At 38.6% G+C, this 26298-nt stretch overlaps 1 protein-coding gene across 1 annotated transcript in view; it reads left to right on the top strand.

Annotated features, from left to right (window-relative positions):
* LOC104282380 (gamma-aminobutyric acid receptor subunit pi-like) overlaps window positions 1-23713 on the top strand; it is a 32769-nt gene extending 9056 nt beyond the window's left edge. Inside the window, exons 3-8 of the mRNA XM_009880468.1 lie at window positions 1098-1315; window positions 1966-2048; window positions 6501-6638; window positions 16611-16763; window positions 17640-17833; window positions 23402-23713. Of these exons, the coding sequence (XP_009878770.1) occupies window positions 1098-1315; window positions 1966-2048; window positions 6501-6638; window positions 16611-16763; window positions 17640-17833; window positions 23402-23713 (1098 nt within the window). The remainder of the gene's footprint in view (window positions 1-1097; window positions 1316-1965; window positions 2049-6500; window positions 6639-16610; window positions 16764-17639; window positions 17834-23401) is intronic.
* The last annotated feature ends 2585 nt before the right edge of the window (window positions 23714-26298 follow it).

The following is a 26298-nucleotide window of genomic DNA, read 5'->3' as shown; positions in this document are numbered from 1 at the left end:
AAATTAGATATATTCATGTGACTTTGAAGGCACTCCCTTTCTCTGTGATTAGACACAGCTGAACTCATATTGTTTCTCTTTTACTGTTACTGTTATACATTAATTTATTCCAGCTGTTTCATTGCATTTGTGTCATTTTTGAACAAACTATGGAGTATGCTTTTCTAATTCAAGATCTAATGTTAGTACATTGAAATAAAAGCCAAATTTCACTAATAAGCTATTCAATATTAGAAACTGTTTTTGTGTGTATATGTATGTAAAAGTGTGTTCACAGATATATAAAAAATAAAAGTGTATGTATATAAGAGTACCTTACCATTTCATTACTCAGGCTTCTGCAGAAGTTGAAGAGTAGAATCCCTCTGTACTTTGTAAGTATTAGTATTTAGAAAGGGGGAAGTAGGGTCAGAACTTAAGATGAACTTATCCTGATAAAAACGGACCATAAAATCAAAAGTTGATTAAAAAGGTGCTAAGGGATAGTGTGAGTTTAATGTAAGACTACAAGGCATATTTGATTTGAAAGTGAACAGGGCTGAGAGCTATATTCAAGGTCTCGATAAATTTGGCACTGTTTCCCTTGTGATGCTGAAAGGATAAATTGTGCTAAAAGATGGTGATTCCCTTCCTATTTACTAACTTTTTTGTCTATGTGAATTTATAGTTTTTCCAAAGTTTTCTTAAAAAATGAATTATTTAGTAGTTTATGTGAACAAAATGGTGTTTGCAACCACTTAAATAAATCGTTCTAAAATGTAAAGATTTATGGAGCCAGATTATCTGCTTACAAAACTCTGATGACTTCAGCTGATTTATAGCCCCAGACTTAGGCCGTCAGCTTTTACTGTAAAATTCCAGTGACCATAAGAACAAAATCTACTCAAGATGATATTTCTTAATGATGTCAATCTCACATCGAGTCCTGGAAAATTTGGCGGTATAAGAGCCAGTACAACTGCTTTCGGAGTGCCAGCATTTAAGAATGGGACAGGGAGTCACCGGCTATTTGTGCCCAACAGCTGTTTCCCTATACCTTTGTAAAACAGAATATAATACAGGCTTGCCTTGTATGATAATTTTGTTTTTTCTTTCAGGACTACACGGCTACTATATTTCTAAGGCAGCGATGGACTGATGAGAGACTTTGTTTCGATGGTAATAAGAGTTTAAGCTTAGATGGTCGGCTTGTGGAAATGCTTTGGGTACCGGATACCTTCATAGTTGATTCAAAAAAGTCTTTTCTTCACGATATCACTGTTGAGAATCGTCTTATAAGAATATACCCTAATGGAACAGTCTTGTATGCTCTACGGTACGTATATACCACATACCAGCCTCTGTATTTTGCTTCTACTTACATTTTAAACTTTCCAGATTAGCATAATTTTATGCTTGAGAAACTGATCTGTTTGTAAAAGCAGAATATGCATGGTCTTGCAGTTTTACAAATATGTGATATTATTGACCAATATGATTAAATCTTTAACTTGAATAATACGACTCTTTCTTCCCTAAATAGACCCTTTTGCTTTCATGTAGATCAAATACAGGAATTGCATTTTGCCATTCCAGTTGTTTTGCAATGAAGTCATCACCGAGGAAAGCAAGCGGTGATGATTGATTTGCATTATTTATTGCAGATTATCCTTTATAACAGATTTTGATAAATATAACAAAATTGTAAAATGTATTGCAAAATATCAGCACAGGAAAATGCAGGCTGTAAGTGAGAAGCAAGGGGTGGCCTTTTTAGGCTGCCACTAAGCTCAGCTATTCTGGAGTGGTTTCCTGTTTGGGATACTGTTACGTTTCCATGTTAAATAACAGCAAATACTTGATTTTATTTTTTTCCTTGCAATAAATACTTGCCTGCAAATATTAGTTCAAGAAAGGTACATGGCTTATTTTTACTGATGAACAATTTTATTCCATTAATACTCAGCAATTTTTTTTTCCTTCGAGAATCACCACAACTGTTGCATGCAGCATGGATCTCACCAAATATCCGATGGATAAGCAGACATGTACTTTGCAACTGGAAAGCTGTAAGAGACTTAATCTTTATTATTTTTATACAATGAGGAAAAATATCGGTGATCTTTTCCAAGGGCTACTGGATATTACTGGACTGGAATTTTCAAAGCAGCCTGGGGACAGTATGTGACCAGTCCCTGTTGAATTGCAAAGATAAATGTATGAGGCTTCGCTGAAAATAGCACGGCAGTACTGAGATGCTGCCATGCTATTAATGATGAGACAAAATCTGAGGAGATTATCACAGGCCTGGTTTTGCAGCACATCCTGCAGTTATTCTGTTGGTCTTCAGGGGGAGTTCTGTGAGCAGGCATTTTGCAGCACAGCTGAGAATTTTTTTTTTTCCTATTTCAATTAGTATGTATTTCCCCCCACAACCCTCCGAGGCAAAATTTCTTTATGGAAAAAAAGAAATTAGAATAAGTCTTATTTTTAAGGCATAGAATTAATGTTTAATTTACTGTCTTCATACTGGTAAAAAGGTAATTGTTTAGACAGTTCTGAGATGGATATATACAGATCCTTCTATGACTTTTTTAATTCTCTGTGCCAGTGCCCTGGGAAAAAATGTCATCAACTGATGGACTAAGACTAAATATACCTTTATAGGTTCTCATTTTATCAATCAATGTCCTTATAACTTTCATTAAAATATCCTCTCTACTACTTTGTAGACATGGTTCCTTTGCAAATACCCAAATGTGGATGTTTATAGTTAACTTTTTGCTATTATTCATATAATAAGACTCTATTAAAATATTTTTGCATGGGCAAAAGGATACCTGGTCTTGTCAGGTGAAAATACATGTTCAAATATATGTCAATACAGGTTTTTCAGTACTTGTCAAGTACTTTCTTGTCAAGTACGTCTTCTTTACCAAGTCAGACGTGTGCGTTCTTTATCTCCTGTTGGTAATGACCAGTTACGATATTACTGCGAAGTTTCATTTTAGACAGAACCACAAAGGGAATCAACCCCAAAACCTTCCTCACACAGGACTCCATCTAGAATCAACAGTTTTATAAGATTTGTTTAACAAATAGTGATTTAAATTAGAATTTGGATTTGTCTCTAATTTATATTCCTTTGGAAGAGCATATTGGTAAGTCAACGCATATGGATTTACATCAGTGGTATTGCCTAATGAGTCATTCAATATTTTCTCTAGTTCCAGAAGGAAATATATGTCCCACAGGAACTTAAATCTATTTGACAAGATTAAAAAAAAAAAGAGAATTCCCTATATAATTAAAAATAAGCATTTTTCAGAATGATTCCATCTGCTTTTTCAACAAATGTCTCCTGTCCAAGGGGAAAACATAGTAAAGTCCGCACAAATGTTCCCATGACATTGGTGTTTAGTTTTGAGGAAAACAGCTAGAAACATTACATGCAAAAGGAGAGAGTGTGCCTTTAGCTGTGGCCCTTTTTCTTTGGTGCACTGTAATATTTTCTTCTGGGTGTGGTGGAAATGGTGTTTGCCCCCTCAGGAGAATGTGAATTTATAGATGAATAATGACATTATCCCAGAGTACTGCTTGCAAATACCATTAGCTGGAATTAAGAATTGTGAATGCAAGCATATGTACACATACTGACATCTATAAATAAAATGTAAAATATGTAGCAAATATTTGAACTGAAACAGTGTTAAGCCTTTTATCAAGTGATTCCTAATGTAAAGAAAAACATAACATGATATTATCAGGCAATGGCCTTACACAATAAAGCATCCCTGGTGGCCTTTATAATGTGCTATTCTGCTATTAGTAGTTAATAACATTAATTGACTTATACTTTTTCCACAGCAAAATACATTTCAGCCAAAATGTCTGTTGGTTCCTCCCTGGCCCCCCATGTTATTGCAACACTTTAGAAGGCGGTACAGGCATATGTTACGAGACAGAGATGCCACTCTGAGTCTCTGTTGGTATGGCAGATGTGACATGTGGGAACTTGGAGGGCTTCTGTCTCAGTTGGTGCTGCCGGGGGGGGTTCATGCTCTCTGCCATGTGGTAGGGAACCACCATTCGCTCACGCTGGGCTGAGGGCTTTTTTTCCTCTTTTCTGTCCCCCCCATGCCCCCAGGCCTCCAGTCCAAATACATATTCATGTTTTGGGCCCATCTCTGAAATTTTATTTCCTTTTTGAACTTGTCCTTTAGCATTTATTCAGTGAAGAGCCATGTGAAGGCACTTAACTTGTGCTTGACAATCAGGGGAAATTATATTTAGCAACAGAAAGGTAAAGAAACTCATTTGTATTAGGCATTACGAATGTTTAATCCCAAGTTTACTGTTCCTGTAGTTAACCCTGCTGACATTAGCTGCTCGTACTGTATCATCGAAGTCAGGAATGAGATATTCTGGGCTTGAGGAATTAAAATGAAAACTCGGTGTCATGTAAAGAGAATAGAGATTACTTGTAGAAGCCAAATAAAATGGCTTAAGGATTTTGTCTATAAATTTTTGAAACATTTTATAATTAGTAAAATATTAATTCCCTAAATAAAGAATAACCCTGCACAGAGGGAGCACTGTGCTATTTAACCTTCCTGACTATTGGGAAGACTATCCTCATGAAAATTCTTCACGAATAACAGTTTTGGAATTAGTATTTTCAAAGAATTTTCATAGGAGGGATCACCAAAACTTACTAATTGTTCAGCTAATGAAAATACTTTGGAGCAAAAATGGCTCTATTAAAGCAAAACAACCTCCATTTGGAGGTATGTTTGTTTTCACCCATCCGGGCATTGGGAATCTCTCCCATCTCACAAAACTTGGAAGATTCAGTAACTTGTAAAAAATTAATAAGAATTTACTGTGGTACTCTTTGTTGCTTTGGACTCTTTAAAAATATCTGCAGTTCATTTATACTGAAGAAAAGTACAATGAATCCATACCTGGAGTCATGCATAAAAAATTCTTCGACGAACCACTTTGTTTTGACTGAGGACAATGCAATCATTTGTTTATAGGAAATGTTACTTTTATTTTTCATCCCAAATCTGGGAAATTTCCCAGCGTGTGGTTTTAGGGAATTGAGAACTTAGCTTGGACGCACGTACTTTTGGCTTAGTCTTTTGACTTTATCAGATTTATATCAATTAAAGCCAATGTGAGCAGAAATTCCTGGTCATGATACCTTTTCAGAAAACTGCCAGTGATAGCGAAAGCATGATTTACATTTAAAGACTAGTCAGGGAAAGAATTTCCAGGTAAAATTGTAATTTTAATTGGTAACCAGCACAGTGTTTCCCTGAAATGAAATTTCTGAACTCTTGTTTTTCCTGCTTTAAATGGCTGTAGGAAATCAGTTCTTTTTTGTCATTGCAAGAACTGAAGCCATTAACTTAAAAATATTAAAATGCTCTTTTTGATTTTAGTGCATGTCTTTTTCTTTGATTCTAGATCTTTGTTCTTTTTGCACCATATACCCTTGTGCAATGTATTGCATTATTGTATCATACTGTAATTTACTTACAATTGACTGAAGTCTAAAAATAATCATCTGCTCGTGTTTCTGCCCCCTAAGCTTAGCTATTAACTCACACAATATAAGTCTGTCAAATACAGGAATGATTGATCTAAGTATGCTAAAGGAAAAGATGTTCAAATGCTCCCCGTTAACATGTAAATTACATTAACATAATCTTGAATTAATCATATACACTAGTCTGAAAATTGCCTGCCTTTTAATATAATGGGGGAAAAAGCTACAGAGGTATTTTAGCTATGATTGTGCTGCATATTGACAAGTGTGTGCAAAATACAGTTACCTTCTGATAGATGATTCATGTCCCATCTCAGCTCCTAATTATTACTTGAAGGTTAAGAGGAAATCTCCTGGGGCCCCCGAAGCGTGCCACGCTGTTGAGCCTGGAGAAACATCAGCGTCTAAGCTGGTGTCCTTGGGAAGCATCCAAGCTCCTAAGCCAAAATGTCATCCCAAGCGATGACCCAAAGCTGGCTCGGAGCACAGCGCCCGCGTGCAGCAGCTCTGCTGCTCTCCTCACCCCTTCGCTTCTACGGGAAGGAGGACCAAATGCACTGCATCCAGAAACAGCCGCCTGAGACACAGCACAGGGCACGCTTCGTGTTTAGTCCGGTTGCTGGCAGTGCTGTAACTCATAAGAACTGTATTTATTCAAAGCTTAATAGCTTTTGCCTTTAGAATACCATGTGGTACTAGTTTCTTTTACTAGTTTGTCATCTATAGTAGGATAAAAGATAGAAAAAAGGCCACCTCCAAAAAAAGTCAGCTTTTAAATTATAAGACTTCACATGTTATTGCGAGTTTTGTTGCGCACAGGCATTACATTCTGCCAAAAACCGTCATTGTTTATGTCTAATTGTACTGTCAGACAGACAAATAAGAAACAGCTGAACCATAAGTGGGCTCAGCACCAATTAATTATTGTGTAAAATAAACACTGTTGTTGGCTTGTGTGTCACTACAGGGGGTTACAACATCAATGATGTCATGTTTTATTGGACTAGAGGAAATGATTCAGTTCGAGGTTTGGACACACTCCGACTGGCACAGTATACAGTAGAAGACCACTTTACCTCAGTATCTGAAGCGGTATATGAGACAGGTAAAAACACCCTTCTAACACTTTCTGGGTACAGTTCAAAATATGGCTCTGGAAACAGAGCAGCATTAGGGAACTGCTTTCTCTGCACATTGCTTTCTCTTAGGATGACAGTTTTCATTTTCTGCTAGATTACATTCTTGAAACCATACATACTTTCCCAGATGTTACCAGCAGAGTCACAGCTAATGTAAAGGTTGAGAGGTTTTGAGCATTTTCTGGGAGGCTACGCATTATCTAAAGAATGATAAATAAGAGACGTACTACTACTTCCATATAATGTCAGGGAGAGCTCTTGTGAAGGAAGAAGAGCCTGTAAGGTGGGCATTCAAATTGAAGAGACCAGGGATGCTGGGTACCCAGCTCAGAACATTCCCAGCTTTACTGGAAACAGCCACTCCAGCTTTATTAAGCAATTCAAAAGCCTCTATTCAGCCATGGAAATTTCTGAGATTATGTTGGGTGCTTTTATGACTGCAAGAAGTTGGGTTTCATGGCTGGTGCTTGTTGGAGTTGCTCTTTATTTGCAGCTGCCTCTCTCCAGCCTGGTGGGCAGCAGAGCACACATTGCCCAACCTGAGGTTCCTCTGCCCAGCAAAGGGTCAGAAGCATTTCCACAGACCTGCTCTTCTGCTGATCTTAGGAAACTGCTGTAGAAAGTTTCTTCTAACCGCAGGACTTAACCTTCTGGAAGAGTCTGCTCCTGTTTATTTTCCAGGGATTTCAAAAGGGTTTTCAAAGAGTTCAAGACCCACCAAACCTGCTTTATGGTCTTTGAGTTACTCTTAGGTTCTTCATTGCTGTTCTTCACTGCATTTTTCCTTCTGCTCAAGTCAACATGCCAGCCGAAACAGTGATCTTTAAATGAAGGCACACACATGCTTCAAAGCTGTAGTTTCACCAGAGGGTATGCTACTTACTCTGAATCACGGACATATAGTTTCTCTATTCCATTGTTGGGATTTCTGCTTTAGTAATTTGACACAGAGAAACTTTATGATCTAATCTCAGGTATTATTGAGGCTAAAAGTCAAAGTTATCTACGTGGATATAAAAGCAGAAATTAAATGCGTAGTAGTAGGCTCCAGGATCACAAAGTATCTTGCTACTTATATAAATGACATCTGCTTGCCTTCCTCCTCTTTACAGCTTCTGGGTAAGCAACATCAGGTTCAATCAAAGGAGAATAATCCTTTACTGCTGTTCTGCCCAGAAGGGTATTAGGGTCTGTTCACTATACAGGGAAGAGGAAACCTGCTTAATTCTTACCACCTTCTATCATAGAGTCCCGACTCTAGAGCCAAAAAAGTCCTTTTTTTTTTTTTTTTACCAAATAACATAAAACCAATTTCCAGCAATAGCTGAACAGGCATGATAAGATGAACTGTGCTCCTCTTTTCAGTAAATGGTGCTATCTTCCTCCCTTTATGTTGGCAGTAATCACATGTATAAAGTCAAAGGATACTTTTAATTATACATTTTTTACACATGCATCTTAACTCAATTAAAATTTCCCACACCTGCTTGTCTCAATTCTCTTGTTCAAGAAAGCCATGTTATCAAGTGCTATGCAGTACTTTTAAAATGAAATCTCATAATCCTCTTAATTTTCTATTGAGTCATTATGAGTTAGGTGCTGTTTTCTACAGATTTTCTTAGGAACGCAGTGCCTGCTGTAGCCCATATTAAAAGAAAAAAGCAATGAGATTATGGCACTAGGTAATCAATTTAGAAATGGAAAATGATGCTTTGCATTTCCTTAACACCATTAATAGGTATCTGAGAGTATTTTATAAACAGCTACATTATAAATAACAGCTATTTGTAACAGTTATGATTCACAAGGCTAAAGCTAAAGATATGAGAGAAGAGCCGTGTGTAGTATTTCTTAACACAGCAAAAAAAGCAATCAGGATTTGATACTCTGTGAACTTGAACAGACAGTACAGCTGCTGTGCGAGTGAAATATTGTATGACAGTGCAAAGCCCAAGTTCCCGTACAGCCACTGACAGAGCCGCATTTAAAACGTGGTCAGCAAAATTCCCACCTAAGTAACTTCAGTAAATTTAAGAAGAGGACATTGTGGATTAATCTTGTTTATAGAACAGCAAGTATTGCATAATAGTGCTCACATTATTGTAATCACATAATAGTAAGTCATTGCGAATAATGTTAGCTAGACTGCTGGCTAGGGTCTGGTGTTGATTTTGTTTTGGTGCAGACCAATTTCATTTTGGACCTGGGTAAATAAATTGCTAGAACCACTTCCTATGTGTCTTTTAACTATAGCCCTTCTTCTGTATACACTGATACACTTTTGGACCCCAAAACAATGTATGTGCATCAGTGGCTGTTGGGGTTTTATTTTAGCTCTCTAGCCAACACCACCTGCATTCTCAGAGTAGTAAATAGTGATATAAAAAGCTTGCGTTTCTTATTGGAAAAATATAAAAGCAACAAGGACTGCTACAGTCTAGCTTTTTGTGTAAATAATCATAGAAATAAGGCTGGAGTACACTTTAAGAATGCATTTAATCTATTCTCATGTTGCAAGGCAAGGTCGTCCATATCTACAGCCTACTTCCTGACAGATGTTTCTAGGAGTGAGTTAGACAAACCTCCAAAGTGTCTGCTTCACAGCCTCCCTAGATGATTTTTTTTTTCCTGGTGATTATTACAAGCATGTTTTCCTCATGCCTCGTCTTGACCTCCCTTACTGCATTTCAAACCCATTATGTGGATATGGAAGATAAATTTCCTGCTATTTCTCAGCAGCCCTTTCGCTATTTCATGACAGATATATCTTTTCTCAGACCAACACTTTCGCTCTTTTAAATTCATATAAACAGTTTTCTACATCTCCTGTCTTTGCTGTTATTCTCTCATAGAAATTCTCATATTTTTGCTGATGTGCAGCACCCAAAACTGGGTACCCTGTTCCCATCAGATATCCTCCATAGAGGGAAGGGTTTGCTTAATGCATTTCATGAACTCTGTTTCTCTTTATCCATTCTGGGTTGATATTTGCCTTTCTTGCAGAAAATTATTGTGCATTTTTGACCTAGTTCAGCTTGCAATTCCTTCTGGTACTCCTCCTCCTTTATTGCACTGTAGCTGCATATTCCCTGTGCTCTGTTTGGGGTGTTAGCAATTCCCACCTGAGTGTAGGATTTTATTTGCTTTTGTTGAGTTGTGTCTTGTTTTACTCAGGCTGTTTTTGATAGTTGTTGAGAATTTTGAACTCTAATCCTGTTCTCCAGTGTGCTAATACTCCTCTTTTAAAAGACACTTGGTATTTCATCACGTTTATTACTGAGCAGTGCTGGGCACAGGACAGACCCCATGTGTTCCCACTTGAGAAATGCTTCTATTTTCACAGCAAGCAGTAGCTAATTAATCTCAATTAACATTTTTAATTGGAGAAAGAAGCAAAAACATCATTTAATATTTGAGACTAATTGGCTGTTGATACCCTTTCTTCTGGCCGGCAACTTGCCTTAAGTCTTTCTCGCGCTTCTGCCAAGTCCTCAGCAGCAGCAGGAGGAATGAAGAGGCTCAGCTCGCTCAGGTCTAGTCTAACACTGAGTCATCAGCCTGAGCCCAGAAGGCAGGGAGAGTTATGTCAGGCACTTTCCCTGCTTAGAAAACCATGAAGTCAGCAAAATGGCATATTCTAATCGTATTATTTTGGCAGAACAGAGGGGCAAGAAGAGACAGAGGCATAAAGTCAGTCTCCTTTCCTTGATGCACAAAGACAAGATGTTTGCCCTCTTGAAAAAGACTGCAAAGGGAGCTGGCTGCTGTTCCTTGTCTGCAGTCACTGCCAGGATTTTGATGTCTATCACAAATCCTGCTTTGGCCTCCTTGGGCTAGAGGCCTCGTCAGACTCGTTTGGCTATGAAGTGCTGAAACCCCGCTGACCTCTGGCCACTCCATGTTGTTGGCTTCTCAGGTGGGAGGTCACGACTGAGCCAGTAATGAGCTGCTCTCGTTTATAATTAGTGAGCTGAAAATCAAGAAGTATATGAACTGTAAAGGGTGTATAAATATACCAGACTCCTACGCAGAGTGTGTGTTCATCAGCCAGTCTCTCTCTCTTGAAATAGAGGCATTACCTTGCTCTGTCATACAGGCCTGTCTGCAGTTTCCCAAGGCTCAGGAGATTTCTTAGTTAACAATCAAACTTTTCTAGGATTTTCATTTCTTCTTTTTTGAGGTATGGTACGCTGAGTAACTTCTCTCATTCCCTTTATCTGTTCTTTTATAATACGTAATTGCTCTCCAATTGTTATTTCTGTGAACATCATCTTTGCCATACAGGGCTTGCAAACAATCTTAGAATCATATTAAGTATTATTTTATCTGGTGAGTCTTTGGTCAGCCTCGCCTAAGATTCAAGCAGTTACATATGTGTATGTATCTGTTACTGTGTTATGTTCAACTTACCTATCTGAGCTCATGTATTCACTCTTTGTAAGCAAGGTTTTCCACTTGAGTTGATGTTGAGAAGTTTTCTATCATGAGTTGGTTTTGTGACACTTCTGCAATCTAAAGCAGTTTAGAAAGAAAACAGTTTTGGAAAATGCATGGAAAAAGTTACAGTAACATAAAAACATATGGAAATGCAATGAATGGAGTGAATATTGAGGATATTAAGAAGACGCATTTTTTTGATAACTTCTGGGACGTTCTTTGCGGTATAGACAAATACACATAAACACATGTAAAATTTTCCGTGGCATAATTTTTTGGTAAGGTTTTTTTTTTTGCAGGTAAGCTAAATGGATAAATGTATCTCCCCACAAATACTACATGAAAAGGCTTGTTTCATTCTTAGGAAATTTGAATTTCAAACCCATATTTTGTAAAGCATTTTTGTGAACATGAAACACATGTTGACAAGCCTGGCCTGATCTTTCATTTCCTTTAGTTCACTTCTGAAGAACAGACAGGAAAAGAGGTAGTTTATAAGATCTTGAGTGTGAAGAACAGAAGACTGGTTGTCCTCTGAGGGAGGGACAAAGGAGCTGCAATAACATATTAACTACGTATATTGAGACCCTTAGCATTGTACATCAGTTGGAGAATTGCATTTCAGTTGCACAACTTATTTGTTGGGTAAAGGTGGGGACGCTACCTGTTACTTAATGCACACGTTCATTGTAAACAAGCAAGAAAACATTCCATACTGAAAAGTACATTTTCAGCACATAGTTAAGGCTGTAAAATTCTATTTAAAGCTTTCCTGTACTCTGACCTTAAAAGGTGCAAGAAGAGAGAAAAATGATGCATTGGTAGAGTTAGACTGATGCACTTGTATGAGATGTACATCACACGTTTTAGCTGGCACCCAAGGGGTTAGCATACATATTTCATGATAGAGAAGAATGTGCTCTTTGTGCCTGACTGCACACCCCTGTGCAGGATACTGAAGTGCCTCTTACATAAAGTGATGTGGAGCAGTCTTTTACTAGAGTAGAGTTCATCAAAAAGTCCACAGGAGGTAACTGTGGGGAAGGTGCTCCCATCCCCTAACACTGGAGTGGAAGGTAGGAACTGCTGACAGCGTTTGTAGAGCATCCGTCCTTCCTTCAGGCGCCTCTGCTGTGACCATCTGCTGGTCAGAGGGCAGCAGGAAAGAGCAGGGATGCAGCGTTCTGCCATCAGCTGGGAATAGGTGCCACAGAAAAATGGGATAATCAAAAAATGAATGAGCTAGGGTGATAAGGAAGCCTGTTTGTTTAGGTTTATATCTATTTCTCAGGCAGTGCAGGAATAGTCAGTGTTGATAAAACCATCACTATTATGGCAACATCTGGACGAAGTGTCAGATAGGCAGCGCTGTAAATTAGAATATTGTTTTTAAAAGCCAAAAAGCCAAACTTCAAAGGCAAGTTATAAAGAGGAATAAACTAGCTTGTTTTGCCTTCAGAAAGATCTACCTTAGGCCTAGACTTACACCTGCTCAGCTGCTGGGAAAAAGGCTATGCTGGTATAATTTTTATGATACTGAAACAAAAGAATTCAGCTGGAGCCAACTGACATTTGCTATCTTTGGCCTCTTTTTACTGTCTAGGGTACTTTTTTTTTTTTTTTTTAAAAAGCAATAGAGAGTATTAGAGTAGGTATGGAGACTATATTCTGCTATCTAGATTTGTTCTTCATGTACAAGCTAGAGCTACTGTCTACTTTTATACTTCTGCCCTCTGGTAAATTCTATAAAGCCCAAGTAATTCAGCTTAACCTACTTTTGTTGTGGGGTGACCTAAGTAGAATACCTCACCTTCTGGTGGGTTTGGAGTATGTATACTGTATTTAGGTTCAGATTCATTTGAATAACTGTTAAACACAGTAATTCGGTACTTTGGTAAGCGCTAACACTATGCCTTTGCTGCAGAGTTGGCTATCTGCACAGATTATTTCCATCACATTATCAAATTTAAATCAGAGCGGTCACATACTGAGATGACATCCATCATGGGCCAGAAACTTGAAGAAAAAACATCTTCTCATTTTAATGCAAATATTTTGTTGCTAATAAGAGTCAAGCAAGGGGCAAACCTGACCGTTTTGAGGACTTAATTTGAGCTGTACTTGAGTTAACTCTAATAAAGCCAGGACTACGATTACATGAACCTGTTCCACTTCTGATCTGACTGAGGGCACTATTGCCTCAGAAGTGCAAGTCAAAGGCAATGAGATACAGCATTGCAATCTCATGTGCAACTCACATAATAGTAGCAAATCTGTTTCTTTTTAAAGATGATAACTTTTGGTACATGGGGAGTGTAAATGAAAAATGGGCTGTAATATTTCCCTGTCTTCATTTCATCCCGTTCCTCATTGCTTTAGCATGGTAAGTGTGCATTGCATACTTTTTCTTGACTACTACTTCTTCCTTCAGTTTATTACAGGAGAAGCTCATATGAATTCTATATATAGGTTGCTTCAAAATTTCCATTATAAAAGCTCTTCTGAATTCTTTAGAAAAATGCTGACACTATTATTATCGTGTCCATGATGTGTCTTTGGATTCTGGCAAGCAGAAAGCCTTAAGGTTAGAGAAATGCCTTTTCTTTGTTCCCCAAAAAGCCACTCGGCTATAAGCTGTTACATCTCTATTTTATTTTGTTGTTCACATTGCTTCAGAAATTTCTGGCATCAGGAAAAATAACAAGAAAGAACACAGGAACATTCAAAAGGCTTGTCTACACTTGGAAGTTGCAGCAAAGTGCGACTTTCAAGTTTGATATTTTGAACTAACTTCCTATGTACACACTTGGCTTTTATGCTAAGGTGAACGGAGAAGCAGTTGTAGAGCGCTAACGAGGAGAGGGTATTGCTCTATGGCTGTTATCTATTGGCTATTTCAGAGTTTTTCTTCTTAAAGACAAGCTCTAAGGCTGAACTCCCAAGTGGCTCTGGTACCCTGCAGGAAGCATAGTCCAGTCTTGTCACTGCTCTTTCCTGGGTACATGGCACCACATCCTTCCCTGTGGTCAGCACAGAAACGCAAGACAAACGACTTTTGCAGCGGATTCAGCTTCCTCCTCATGGTTTGCTTTTCCTCTCTCACACAAGCTCTGGGTTGACACCCTTCCCTCACTCACGGTGGCTGTGCCACCGTCCTTTGTGTGCTAGCTGCAACCGTGGCACCGTAATGACAGTTTGGGCTACAAACACTACAGAGAAAATTTTGTCTTTCTATTTAAAATTACCTGTTTTGAGTTCTAATTAACTAGCAGCCTAGAAGATCCCAGGCAAAATGAATAAAATCCTTAACAGTTTTTATTAAAGTTTTAAATGCTTGCTCTTGCACATGAGAAAGCCCCAGATTTACAATTGCCGGTACAACCCTAATTCTCTTTCCCAATGCTGTAGACTTTTATTGTACAGACTGAGTGTTTTTCCATAGTGCTTGATTTAGTGCAAGGATGACTGCAGACAGAAGCAGAAGTAATGTTGCACAGTCAACTGTAAGTTTTGTACTTCCTAACTTTTGAGTGCTTTACTTTGGTCTGCTTACACTTAAAATCAATTTTGGTGGGCAAAAGGACTTTTACTGAAACAACTGTATTGGTAAAAATCACAGCAGAGGTACACTAATGTAATGTTCCTCTTTTTGCCTAGAAATGATGATAAAGTTGTAAATCATCTTTGTATCTCCTGCCTTGTGGATAGAGTTAAAGTCTACAGTCTGTATCTTTTTTTGTATTGATCACAAACTTGAAGAACTGAATACGCTGAGCTTACAAAGAAGAATTTGTACTTTCAGGAGGAGAAAGAGCTGACTACCAAAGGACCATTTAATCTACTAGTGAAAAGGCAGAGTCAACATGGCAGAAAGCTGAAGTCAGATTAAACTGGAAATTAGGCATTCTTTTTAACAGATAATGTTATGATTTTAACTCTCGTGACAGATTACTGAGAGAAATGGCAGGTGCTGCGTGTCTAGATATCCTCACATTAAGTCTAGGTGTCTGTGTGAAAGGTGGACTCTATTCTGATCAAAGTGATTGAGTCCAAAGCAAGGGATAATTTGGGAAGTGTAATGAATTGTGATTAGGGTCAGACTATAATCTAGTGATTCTTTCTGATTTTAAGAGTTGAGTGAAACCTTATTGTTCTCTAGATGCAATTTATACAACACTTTTAAAAATGGAAATGTAACTATCCATTTTCTAGCTTGGGAGCAAGAAGACATTTCTTGGCATCTGTTACTTGCACTTCAAGCTTTTAAAAGTACTCTTTGTAGGCTCCATGTCTCACAGCGCACCTGAGGGATGCACAAATAGCCTGTCTATGCGTACGCTGTTGTTGCTAAAGTGCGTTCACTGCTCTGTAGTTCTGTCCTGACTCGCAGCTCTCAGAAACACAGGTGCTGGAGATCATCATTTGTTGGATTAAAATAGATGAAGCCAAAGCTATCTGACCACAGTATATTCAGGCATTACTCTGTCACTGATATTCTGGTTCAGGAATTGTGTTACAAAAACGTTTTAAAAAACTTAAATACTTTGGCACTCAATTTTGAACTTTGAACATTTAGTCAGAGTAAAAACTCTGCTCTGCACATTTAAGTTAGTAAGAAGCAAGCTTTTGCCTTACTTTGATCCACTGGACTGGTAACAATTTCAGATCCTGCGCTTGTGTTGCCCAAACATAGCCAAATTTTGCTCAGTTAGGGAGCTGGATGTCCAATTCAGGCTCTGCTTACCACTGTGTTGCTCCCCAATGAAACCCAATTCTGTCTTTGACTGTGGGTCTAAACTTTCATCTTGTGGAAATCACTCGTTTAGAAGCAAACCATTTGTGCCACAGCAGTGACACCGCTCACAGCGGCATAAACACTGTAATGCGCTAATGTAAAGAAAAAAAAGATAGGGAAGATGCAAAGGCACTGCTTGTTTTTAAGTGGAATATAAGATGTAGGTCAGCAGTATCAGAGAAGGTACCTTTGATCCACATCTTGAGCAACAGTAAATGAAAAGAGCAGCAAAATAAACCAGATATATGAGGCAGTTAAAGATAAGGACCCATGCTAACTTCATAAAATTACAGCTGTTACTGTGCTAGTTTATATAGTAGCTCATTGTGGTAATCCTTAAGAATAGCCACAGCTAAATACATATGTGATTTCAAATTTCCTTGCATTGTGTTATATAATGAAACATCCTTTCCACATGTTCATGGATTTTTTTGTTTCCTTCACTAATCCTCAGTGAATTTCCAGTTCAAGACATCTTTAATGAAACTCTGGATAAGGTGACAGGGTGTTACATATTTTGATTTTTTCCTTCAGTTCAATTTAGAGTCTTCATGATAGAATTTTTCAGTGCCGTGTTTAATGTTTTTCAAGCTTGTTTGTTGAGCTTTCGCTGCATTGTAATGCATGAAAGTAATACAGGTTAATAATTTAAAGACATTTTTACGCATTGCAACTTCACAACATTTTTTTCCTGCTCTTTCCACAGGACGTTACCCAAAACTAGTGTTTCACTTTGAACTGAAGAGAAACATCTTGTATTTCATACTAGAGACGTACGTACCATCGATCCTACTGGTTGTGCTCTCCTGGGTATCGTTTTGGATAAGCCAGTCATCAGTTCCAGCCAGAATCTGCATAGGTGAGAAGCTGATAAAACAAAATAACCCCCCCGCCAATAGTTGGATCATTAAGGCACCTTCTTTATTGCATGTACACGGCATCTGTTTCCAAAAGTTGCAAACACTTCTGAGTTTTATGGACTTACTTTTCTGTTTTGCCATCTGCAGTACATCATGCAGATTCTCCTGAAAGCCTTGCTATTCTTTAACAAAGAAAACGTCTTTGGGAGCTAGAGAAGACTTGGAGGCAGGGGAGGCTGCTGAAAGCAAAGGAAAAAGCTCAGTCATTTTGGAAATAATTTCAACATATTCAAACACATGGCATGCACAGACAGAACTGTGAGGCTTTTGTGAGGTCTAATGATACGTACTAATTAACACATGAATAATAAGAGAATTATAAGAGATTAAATATAATTAATTTCAAATAAAGGATATTCTGAAAGGCAAAGAATGCAAATCAGTTCTGATCAGACTGCAGGTGGGATGGGAAAACCACTCCTATAGAATAGAAAAGAAAGAAATACTTCACATCAAATGAGGCCAGGGGGCAACTGCACTGAGCAGAGTGCTATCTGACTGTTTTAAAGGGAGCATTTGCATAGCGTTGCAATAATAATGCGTTAATCATGAATATACATTCTATGACACCAAAATCTCTCACATTTTAACTTCCAGTTTTCTCAGCTTTACAAACATTTTTCATGAGTGTTTTTAAGCATTTAACTTCAGAATCACAAGTTCATTTGAAAGTCTTTCCAAAACATGACACGTTAAATGCTGTGGCGTACTAGGAGCTCACAGAGCCAGGAAAAGCTCTCGTAGCAGGTCTCTCATAGGAGAGGCCCTCATTGCTATCTGTGTTTTATCAGAACATGGATTTTTGCATTCCACAGGTGTTACCACAGTCCTTACTATGACAACACTGATGATGGGAGCCAGGACTTCACTCCCAAATGCTAATTGCTTTATTAAGGCAATTGATGTGTACCTCGGTATCTGCTTCAGTTTCATCTTTGGAGCACTGTTAGAGTATGCTGTGGCTCATTTCTGCACTCTGCATCGGCTCAGTTCAAAGGAACTTCCAAAGGTATTTTAATTCTTTGATTCTTGTCCTACAAACCAGACTTCAATTATACCTGCTAAAGAGAGTGAATTATCTTAGCACTAACGGTGAATGTATTTAAAGAAGTTTCTAATTTAGAATAAGGACAGTGAAAACAGAATAACCTTGAGAAAAATTATTTATATACCTGGAACTTTTTGGAAGAGACCAAACTGAAACACCCTTCCATAATGATTCTCTCCTTTGGCGTGCACTTTATGGCCATTTATCAAACAATGTGTTAGCTGTATCACAAAAATCATTGGCACGTGTCTCCCCAGCAAGGGCATACACTTACTCGCAGTTCAAAAATTTGATTGAGCTTGGGGACTCAGTCTTATTGCAATACAGGAAAAAAAATATAAATTATCACATTCTGTTTGTGAAATCTTCTGCACGTGCATGGTACACGGGCCAGTTTACTTGCAGACAGCTTCACGCATTAGGTGTATCAGATCCCTATAGCCTTCCACTTATACCTTCTCTTTCAACAGCTGCAGATGGAGCTCAGACTGGGATTCACTTTCTGTTCTGCATCATTATTATAGCAGTGCTTTTTGCTGCTCTAATGAGCTTCTCAGAACTCCGAAATACTGTGAAATAGACTTAAAATAAAAAGGGATCACTTCAACATAGGCATTTTTGAGTCTGTGGTTGTCATCTTGCTGAAATAATCAGGACAGGTTCATGAAGAAGTTTTGTCACATCTTCCATCTCCAGTGTTTAGCACTGCTTTCATAAGCAGTGAGAAAGAAATCACAAGGAAGTTGGAAGCTGATTGTCTTGCAGCTTTTAATTATGGAACTGAATCTAATATGCATGATACAAAAGAAAATTCTAAGCAGCTTATGAAATTTCTGGACGAACAGAAAAGTAAAACATAGAAAGTGAGAATAACAGGAAAAAAAAGCAGAAAGAAGTTTGGTTGAGTGCTGTAGGGATAAACTGCCAGAGGAAGAAAGATTATTAACTATTTAAGCTAAACTAGAACAGAGCATCACAAATGCTTAAGCAAAGCTCCTCGGTAGGCTCAAGAAACAGAATATTTGGTTCAAGTGGAGAAGCTTAAAAACAATGAAGATGTGGGGTTTTTATGCCTAAATAGTACAACAATTAATATGGGATTTTGGCTGTTTGCATGAGAGAGAGGTTCTGTACATGCACAGGAATGTGTTCAAAGCTGTCATGAGATGTGGGTGTGTGGAGAAAGACTGAAAAATGGACACAAAGCTGAGCCACCCAGTGGGTTTTAAAAGACAACATCTAACAGGGGAATGTCTGCAATTGGGCCAACACTCGTTTCAAATGAGGGTTTGAGTGGAAAGCCTGAAAGTAATTTTTCTTGGCAAGGTAGCATCAGTGACAATTCCCTCTGAGCATATCCATCTTGTGAAGTAAGTGGTTGTCATTTTGCTCATAAAGCAGAAAAAAAAAATCTTATTGGAGGTTTCGGTAAGAAAATAAAGTGTTTCAGTGCTGGGATGATTCAGCATCTTTGGCTCTGTGAAGAGCACTTATGTCTGCCCTTGCCTTCGCCTGCCTGTGTCAAATTCCCTTTCATGAGGGGCACGTGTACTAGTGCTCACAGGTGTGACGGACATGAGAACTCACGGACTTGAAAGATGTGGAGTAAGGGGAGGAACAGCCCTAAAATGAGGAAGGAAGAAAGACTTAAGTTACAGTTAAGGGATATTCCTGCCTTTTGCTGTGCATCAGGAATGAGCAAGCCAGTCTAACTCACTCCTTGCCCACGCAGACATATAAGGGAAGGGGCAGTTGGTTGGTCCTCGATCAACTCAAGACTGTAGAATAAGGAAAATGCCCGTCATGTCCTTTTCCTGCTGTAGCCAAGGACAAGCGCTCTTACAGAGCAGTGCCATGGAGAGCACATCTGACTTGTATTTCTCATTTCTCACTGTTAGAAACAAAACATCGCAAGGACAGAAGTAGCAGCTAAAATAGCTAAAATCTCATGTCACTGTCTAGCAGGTACTTAACAAATTTCTGTGTGAGTATCGTCACCACAAATGTGTTCTCCTCATTATCGTATTCTCTTGTGGACACAGGTTAATTAGAAATCTCACTTCCCAGTTTGTTATTCCCATATGAGAGCTGATACAAAATTTGCACTCGGAATTATGTAAATAAATGTAGGAGGGGAATTGAAAATGTAACCCTGTGCCTTGTATAGGAATTAGTTGTACTGGTTTGCTTTCCGGTTTGCTCTTTAAAGCAGTTGGGCAGTGGCATATCATGTTCTTTTGAAGCCTTTGGCATCTCCAGTTTAGAATGTAAACTGGTGAAAGAGCTTGTCATATTCATGCTCTTGCGGTGTCTCACATCACGTGAAGCAGGACCCACAGAGACAGCTTCAAAGCTAACAGTAAAAGCAGAGGAACCACCTGCTGCAAGGAAGGTCAGACAAAACGTGCCATTCACATCAACTGCGTAAGAGACTCCCTAAACGGAGAGGTTTCCTCTCCAAAATCCTGAGTTTCTTCTCTTTTATACAAAGGTGTGAATTGTGCTCTGCTATAAAACAGAGACATTCTCCTTGGCCTTCCTCTGTCTTCCACCTAAACCGCTCCCTTTTCCTCAGAAAGGAGGAAAGTTTGAAAACTGAAAATAAGGTTGCAAGGGGAGTGTTCAGTCTGCGTGGCATTTCTGTGCGTGCATCATGCAGTCTTTCAGAACACCGCGTAAGCTCCAGGTGTGCAACACTCTAGGCTGAAATATTTTTAATCTTGAGCATCTTTGTTATTCAATGGAAGTGACAACTTTCCTCAATTTTGTTGGCTGTTAGATGTCAGCAAACAGTATAAACAGCAGCCACAGTAGCAGGTGCCATATACAGTGCTTTTCAGGTGACGTACAGTACCTTTCCTGGGTGCTATCGATTTTGTATCCAACCAGAGCCCTTGGTGCCAGCTGCCATTTTCTCATTGGCAGCTGGAAGCCAGAGAAAACGTAGTGTGACATTTAAAATTAAAGCCACAGTTGAACACTTGCAACACATTTTTTTTTTATATAATGTAAACCAGCTTAATCTTTCATCACACTCAGTTCTCCATAGCGAGTTGGGAAAGCCCCTTGGCAGTCCCCGTTTATAAGACTGTAGTTCTTTATAAACTTGCCATTGTGGTTCTCCTCTAGACCAGCTTTCTCCTTTTCAAGGAATGTGATGCAGCACTTCTGCTGTAAACTCGCCTCTGTTCTGCGGGAGCCCTGCCTTGAAACACTGCAAACGGAAGCAAGTACATATGCACCATGTACGGTATTTTCTGCTTAAGTAATAACTGCCTCTTGGGAAGTAGAAAGGAGTTAAGAACAGCCTAATAAAGCATCAGCCTCCTGCGAATTGTTCACATGTGGTTGCGTGAAAAAGAAAAATGGCACGTACGCAATGTCCTTTCAAGCTCTGCAGTAAAACTAGTTCTGTACAACTTTTAGCTGGCCCTGCTTGAGAGACAAATAGACTCCTAGACTTGAATAATGCCCCAAATCCTGCCAGTTTTGAAGCATAGATGTTGTTTTGCTCCCCTTTCTAAAAAATGAGCAGTGGAAAAAAAGTCAAGACTCTTCTGACAGGTTTCTTTATTTTATTAACCTTTGAAGCACCGAGTGCATTCGTTAGGCTGCCGCTCCGCTGCCTTGTTTCAAGTGCCAGGTGCTGCTGACAAAAGCTCCTCTGCCATCCCCTGCGCTCCCCTCGGCTGCCCGGACTTTTTGAAGCAGAAGAGCTGGGTATTTATAACAGAGTTAGGCCCCAAGTAAAACTCCAGGTTTGAGTTTTAGTGCTACCCTGGGGATTGTCTAAGGTTCAGACTGGAATTTTATGGATTGATCCTCTTAATGCTTTGTTGGCACATTTTTATCCTGGCCTTTGGTTTCAAAATTCTCAGGTAGCTGCGGGAGGCTAGGTGGAGGATGAGCAAGGTTTTGTAGCCTGTGTATTTTTAGGATGACACGTTGTGTTGAGCTGCGTTTATCTCTCTCAAATAAAATATATTGGATTTCTTTGGCAAATTGAAAATGAAAAGCAGTAATAATCCCTTTTTCTAGCTCCATCTGTTCTGCTTCACTGATTCACAGCAGTCTGAGGACATTGTCCAGACTCCACTTTAATTTTCAAGGACATTACTAATTTTAGAGGAAGAAAGGCTCAAGAACCGTGCCGTCTACAAGTACCCTGGGCAGAAGAGCAATTCTGCACCAGCATGGAGATCACTTAGGTGGCTTAATGAGCTTTCTTTGACTTTAATAGCTGGGATATTTCTAAATGAGTTTTTTGTGAGGCTACACATAGGGCTGTACATCTTTTCTGAAGTTTTGCCTTGTCTAATCTATTTCTTCTCATGATGCAAATGGAAAAAGCAAATTTGTCAGCAGAAAGAGATTCTACATTTCACAAATAAATTTTTAGCCTTTCCTTGCTTGGATTCCACTTACTGATTTGGAAGGTAATAAAATCACCAGGAGAAAATCAAAATTATGTGTACACCTGCCTGATTTAGAATGACCCCTCCTCTGACTATACAAATTTTGATTTAGTTTAGATACAAAGCTGGAGCCAATGTTTGTAGTTTGGATCTGCTGGTATCTCTGCAATACCCCAAACCAAAGTAAATACCCCAGAACTTCCGAGAAAGTTTGTGTTTAGAGCTGGAGCTGCAGCTGATATCTAATCCTGTGTCCTCTGAGTCAGGAACAGAAACCCCGTTGACTTCAAAGGGTGAAGATTTCATACATGAACTTCGTGGCTCCGAGCCATTTCTAATCAAAGAAACAAAACCCACCAGAAGGCTTACACAACATTCTCCAAAGAGCTGTCTTGATACAGTGAAGCACATAAAAATACATTTAACCTTAGCATAACTTTGAACTTAAAGCAGGGGTTTCAGGACTTGAAATAAAGTAGTATGAGCTATTTAGTAATGAATTACTTGTGGGGCTTGTCCTTCTTTATGTTCCTCTTTTTTTGGTGCTTTTTTTTTTTTGCTTGTTTGTTTGTTGTTTGCTTTTAAGTATTTTGATTTTCATCACAAAGCACTGGAAATAGAGTAGCCAACTGCACAGAAGGACAGTGTCTTTTATTCTGGAGTGCGTGATTTGGGGTGCGACCAGCTTGACTAGCTGGTCTGGCAGCTCCCCCACCTTCTCCATCTCCAGACTGGGGCTTTGCTTTACCCGCTTTCTAGACACTGACCTTTGCCAGTATTTTCCCTGAGCAGAAGACAGCTTATTGTTGTGCATTTCATGGATTTGCTGCTGTCTTAAGTAAAGCTTAGTGGGCCATATTTGAACAAATCCAGCTTTGCTCGACAGTCCTGTGAAAGCTTTTGCAGTAAGATGTTGTTTAAGTCAGTGATTTTCCTGTAAATGGAGGCTTTGGAAGCTGAAAAGAGCTGTCTGGTGCGTGTAGGTGCTCACCCTTGAATTCAAGAAGGGAGCTACAGGAGGAGTTGTAAGAAAAATCCTATTATTTGTTGCAGCTCTGAAGTAAATAGGCGATGAAACATGCACTTATGTACCTGCTGTTTTGTTTCCTATCAGGATGAGGATGAAGAGGCTGAAGAAGAGAGGAATGGAGTCCTGGCAGCCGTTGCTAACAGCTGCAGTGCCCCTGACAATACGAACGAGATGGATTCAAACAAGAGCAGCAAAACCAGCATCGATGGAAAAAGGGAGAGAAGTAAACACAGTGGGTGTAGTTCACCAATGTCAGTAATGAAAAGACTTTTCTGTATCTTTGATTGCTTCCATGTTAAAAATCCTTACCACATAGACAACTATGCCAGATTTTCTTTCCCGTTATCATTCATCATAATTAATGTATTTTATTGGGTATATTATTTGTATTTCTAAATGTTTTAATGTGTAAAGTTGGTTTAAATTTTAGAAAGTGGATATGGGAGGGGAAGTGGCAGAAGAATAAAGAGGTTGCATTTGGATAAAGGGGTATGAAAGGACATGCCATCTTTTCAAGCATTTCTACAAAGTTTCTTGTTAACTCACTTTTCCACTGTTAAACGACTGTCATCCAAAACTGACTTTCCTATTAGCATGCATGTCCCATATTAAACTATTTATCAAAAGCCAGTAAATCCTTTTAAAATATTTTAATGGTCAATTTTGTAAAATAAGTTATTGCACTTGTTGCTGAACTGTATTGAATATGTTTAAAAATAAAAACAATTAGGTGTTGTTTTCCTGCTATGCTTTCAGTATTCGGTTCCTTCTAGCTTTGTCAGTAATGCATAAATTTTCCAGATTATATAAGACATTGTATAATTGCAGATCAAAGTGATTTTGCTTCATAGCAAGAAACAACTTTGAAGGCATGGGCTACCAACACAAACCAAACAATCTTTGTAAGGTCACAAATATGTATTGAGACTCTTCCCTACATCTTTAGACACAAGTCCCATAGGCATCAATAGCTTTTCTGAATAAGTGCGGGGCAAAATCCAGAAATGGACTGGAGGCAAAAGGTTTAGAGTCAGAGAGATGATTTTCCCAAGTGAGGACATAGTTAGGTGTTGGCCAGTCCTTAATGGATATGGCCATTTATGCTGATGTTTATACTCTGTACTCTGCTCAGTCACAACTGCCTGGGTAACAATTATGCAGAGTATTATATGCTTAATTTTCAGCGTAGCAAATTCCTTGAGTCACTTGCCATTAAAAATTTCATATAAAGATGAAAAAGCTTACTTCTTGAAAAGAAAAGCCTGGGTAGGCAATAGCTCTTGATGAAAAAAAGGAAAGTTTTACTGAGATGAAGTTATGACCCTCATGAGAGAATTGTTGCACTTGATGAAAAACCATAACAGTTTTTCTGAATGGTACTTCACTGACAGTTATTACAAAAGTTATTGATATGGCAACCTGTTTCTTATACTGTAGTCTGGAAGTTTAGAAGCACTTACTATACCTTTTTCCTGGCCATAATATATGTGTGGATTGCATATATATGTATAAATGTGTATATGTGCTTTAATAGACTGTGTACCTTGACATTTATGATGATCTGACACACTGAACACATAGAAATGCACCAAAATAAAGCCCCCATAAAGTTGATGCACCTTTCTGCCAGTGTGCTGCCTGTGAAGGACACTATTACCTGAGAAGGAGGAAAGTGCGAAATACCGATGTGGGTTAGATTTGCCCCTGCTCACAACCAAATCCATAAAAATCATTGCACACTGGTAAACAAGTATGAGGTCAATAAAATCCCCTCAGTATTTTTATTTCTAAATGGGTTGTGTACTGAAAGCTCTACTGTGATCACTAATGCCTTTTGCTAGGCTTATTGAGGCAATGCGACTCCAAGAACAGTCTATGGTTTTTGGTACTTTGTGGTTCTTCTGACATTCATATAAAAGCAAATGCATTCAAGAAATCAAACCAAGACTGCCTGTGTTAAGGGCAAGCCAAAAAAACCCAATTTATATTTTTTATTTAACGTTCTGCTGCTGCAGATTTGACCTTAGACCCTTTATTCAGGAACAGATTCTATGAGATTTTTTTCTTGGAAATGAGGTGTGGAACTGGACTCTGAGATCTCTTTCCAGTTCTTACTCCCATAAAATTCAGAGAAGGCATATGGTAAAGCTTTGTACGTAGTTTCTTAAATTTGAAGTTCATAGTAATCCTGAATCTTTTCAAATAGGTATCCACACATTGCAAGTTACCTATTGTGTTAACACTAAATTTGGGATTTACGTTGACTGCAAGCATAAAGTAAGCATTTAGAGTTTTGTAGCTTCCAATTAACTGGGACATAACTCACCTTAAATATTCTTTTAGAAAGCTGTTGAAGGTTTGGACAACTTTATTTACAGTGCATTAACTGATAACAGGGTCTGCTTTCCCCCTGACATGCTAATTGTAAGAAGAGTTCGACACTGAAGTCCCCCATGTTTTCATGAAAGAATAGACTGCACAGCTAGATTATTTATTATTCTGCCTTGCATAATTCTGCATTAATTACTAATTTGAAAAACAAAACTTGGTTTGACATGAATTTGTGTAAGTAAAAGATGTTCCCTCCAGGGGACAGGGGAACAGATTTGCAGTGCGGTGTATGAAGAATGAAGAACATCATTTAAATTATCCCATTGAAACATATAAAACTGTCCCCAGAAACTATTGACTTCCTTGGGTTTGCTGGAAAGGCTCTTCTAAGTAAGTGGCATTCACGAACAAGCATTGAAGGCTAAAACTCGGAGGCAAATTAGAGATGGAGAAGTCTCTTTTAAAGCTAAGAACAGGGGCCAAAGCTGCGGCCGAGGCAGTCAAAGCTGTGCTCAGCAGGGAAAACGGCTTTGTTTTCCTACCCGGGGAAAAGAAAAGGGGGAAGACCTTGGACTTTCTGCAATCATTTTCTGGTTGATAGTTGTCTTTCTTTTGCTTACTTTGATTTGAACGTTTTCTAATCAGAGACC

This window comes from Charadrius vociferus, unplaced genomic scaffold, assembly GCF_000708025.1.
Source record: "Charadrius vociferus isolate BGI_N301 unplaced genomic scaffold, ASM70802v2 scaffold443, whole genome shotgun sequence".
NCBI classification, from domain to species: Eukaryota; Metazoa; Chordata; class Aves; order Charadriiformes; family Charadriidae; genus Charadrius; species Charadrius vociferus.
This window is presented reverse-complemented; position numbering and strand designations above follow the sequence as displayed.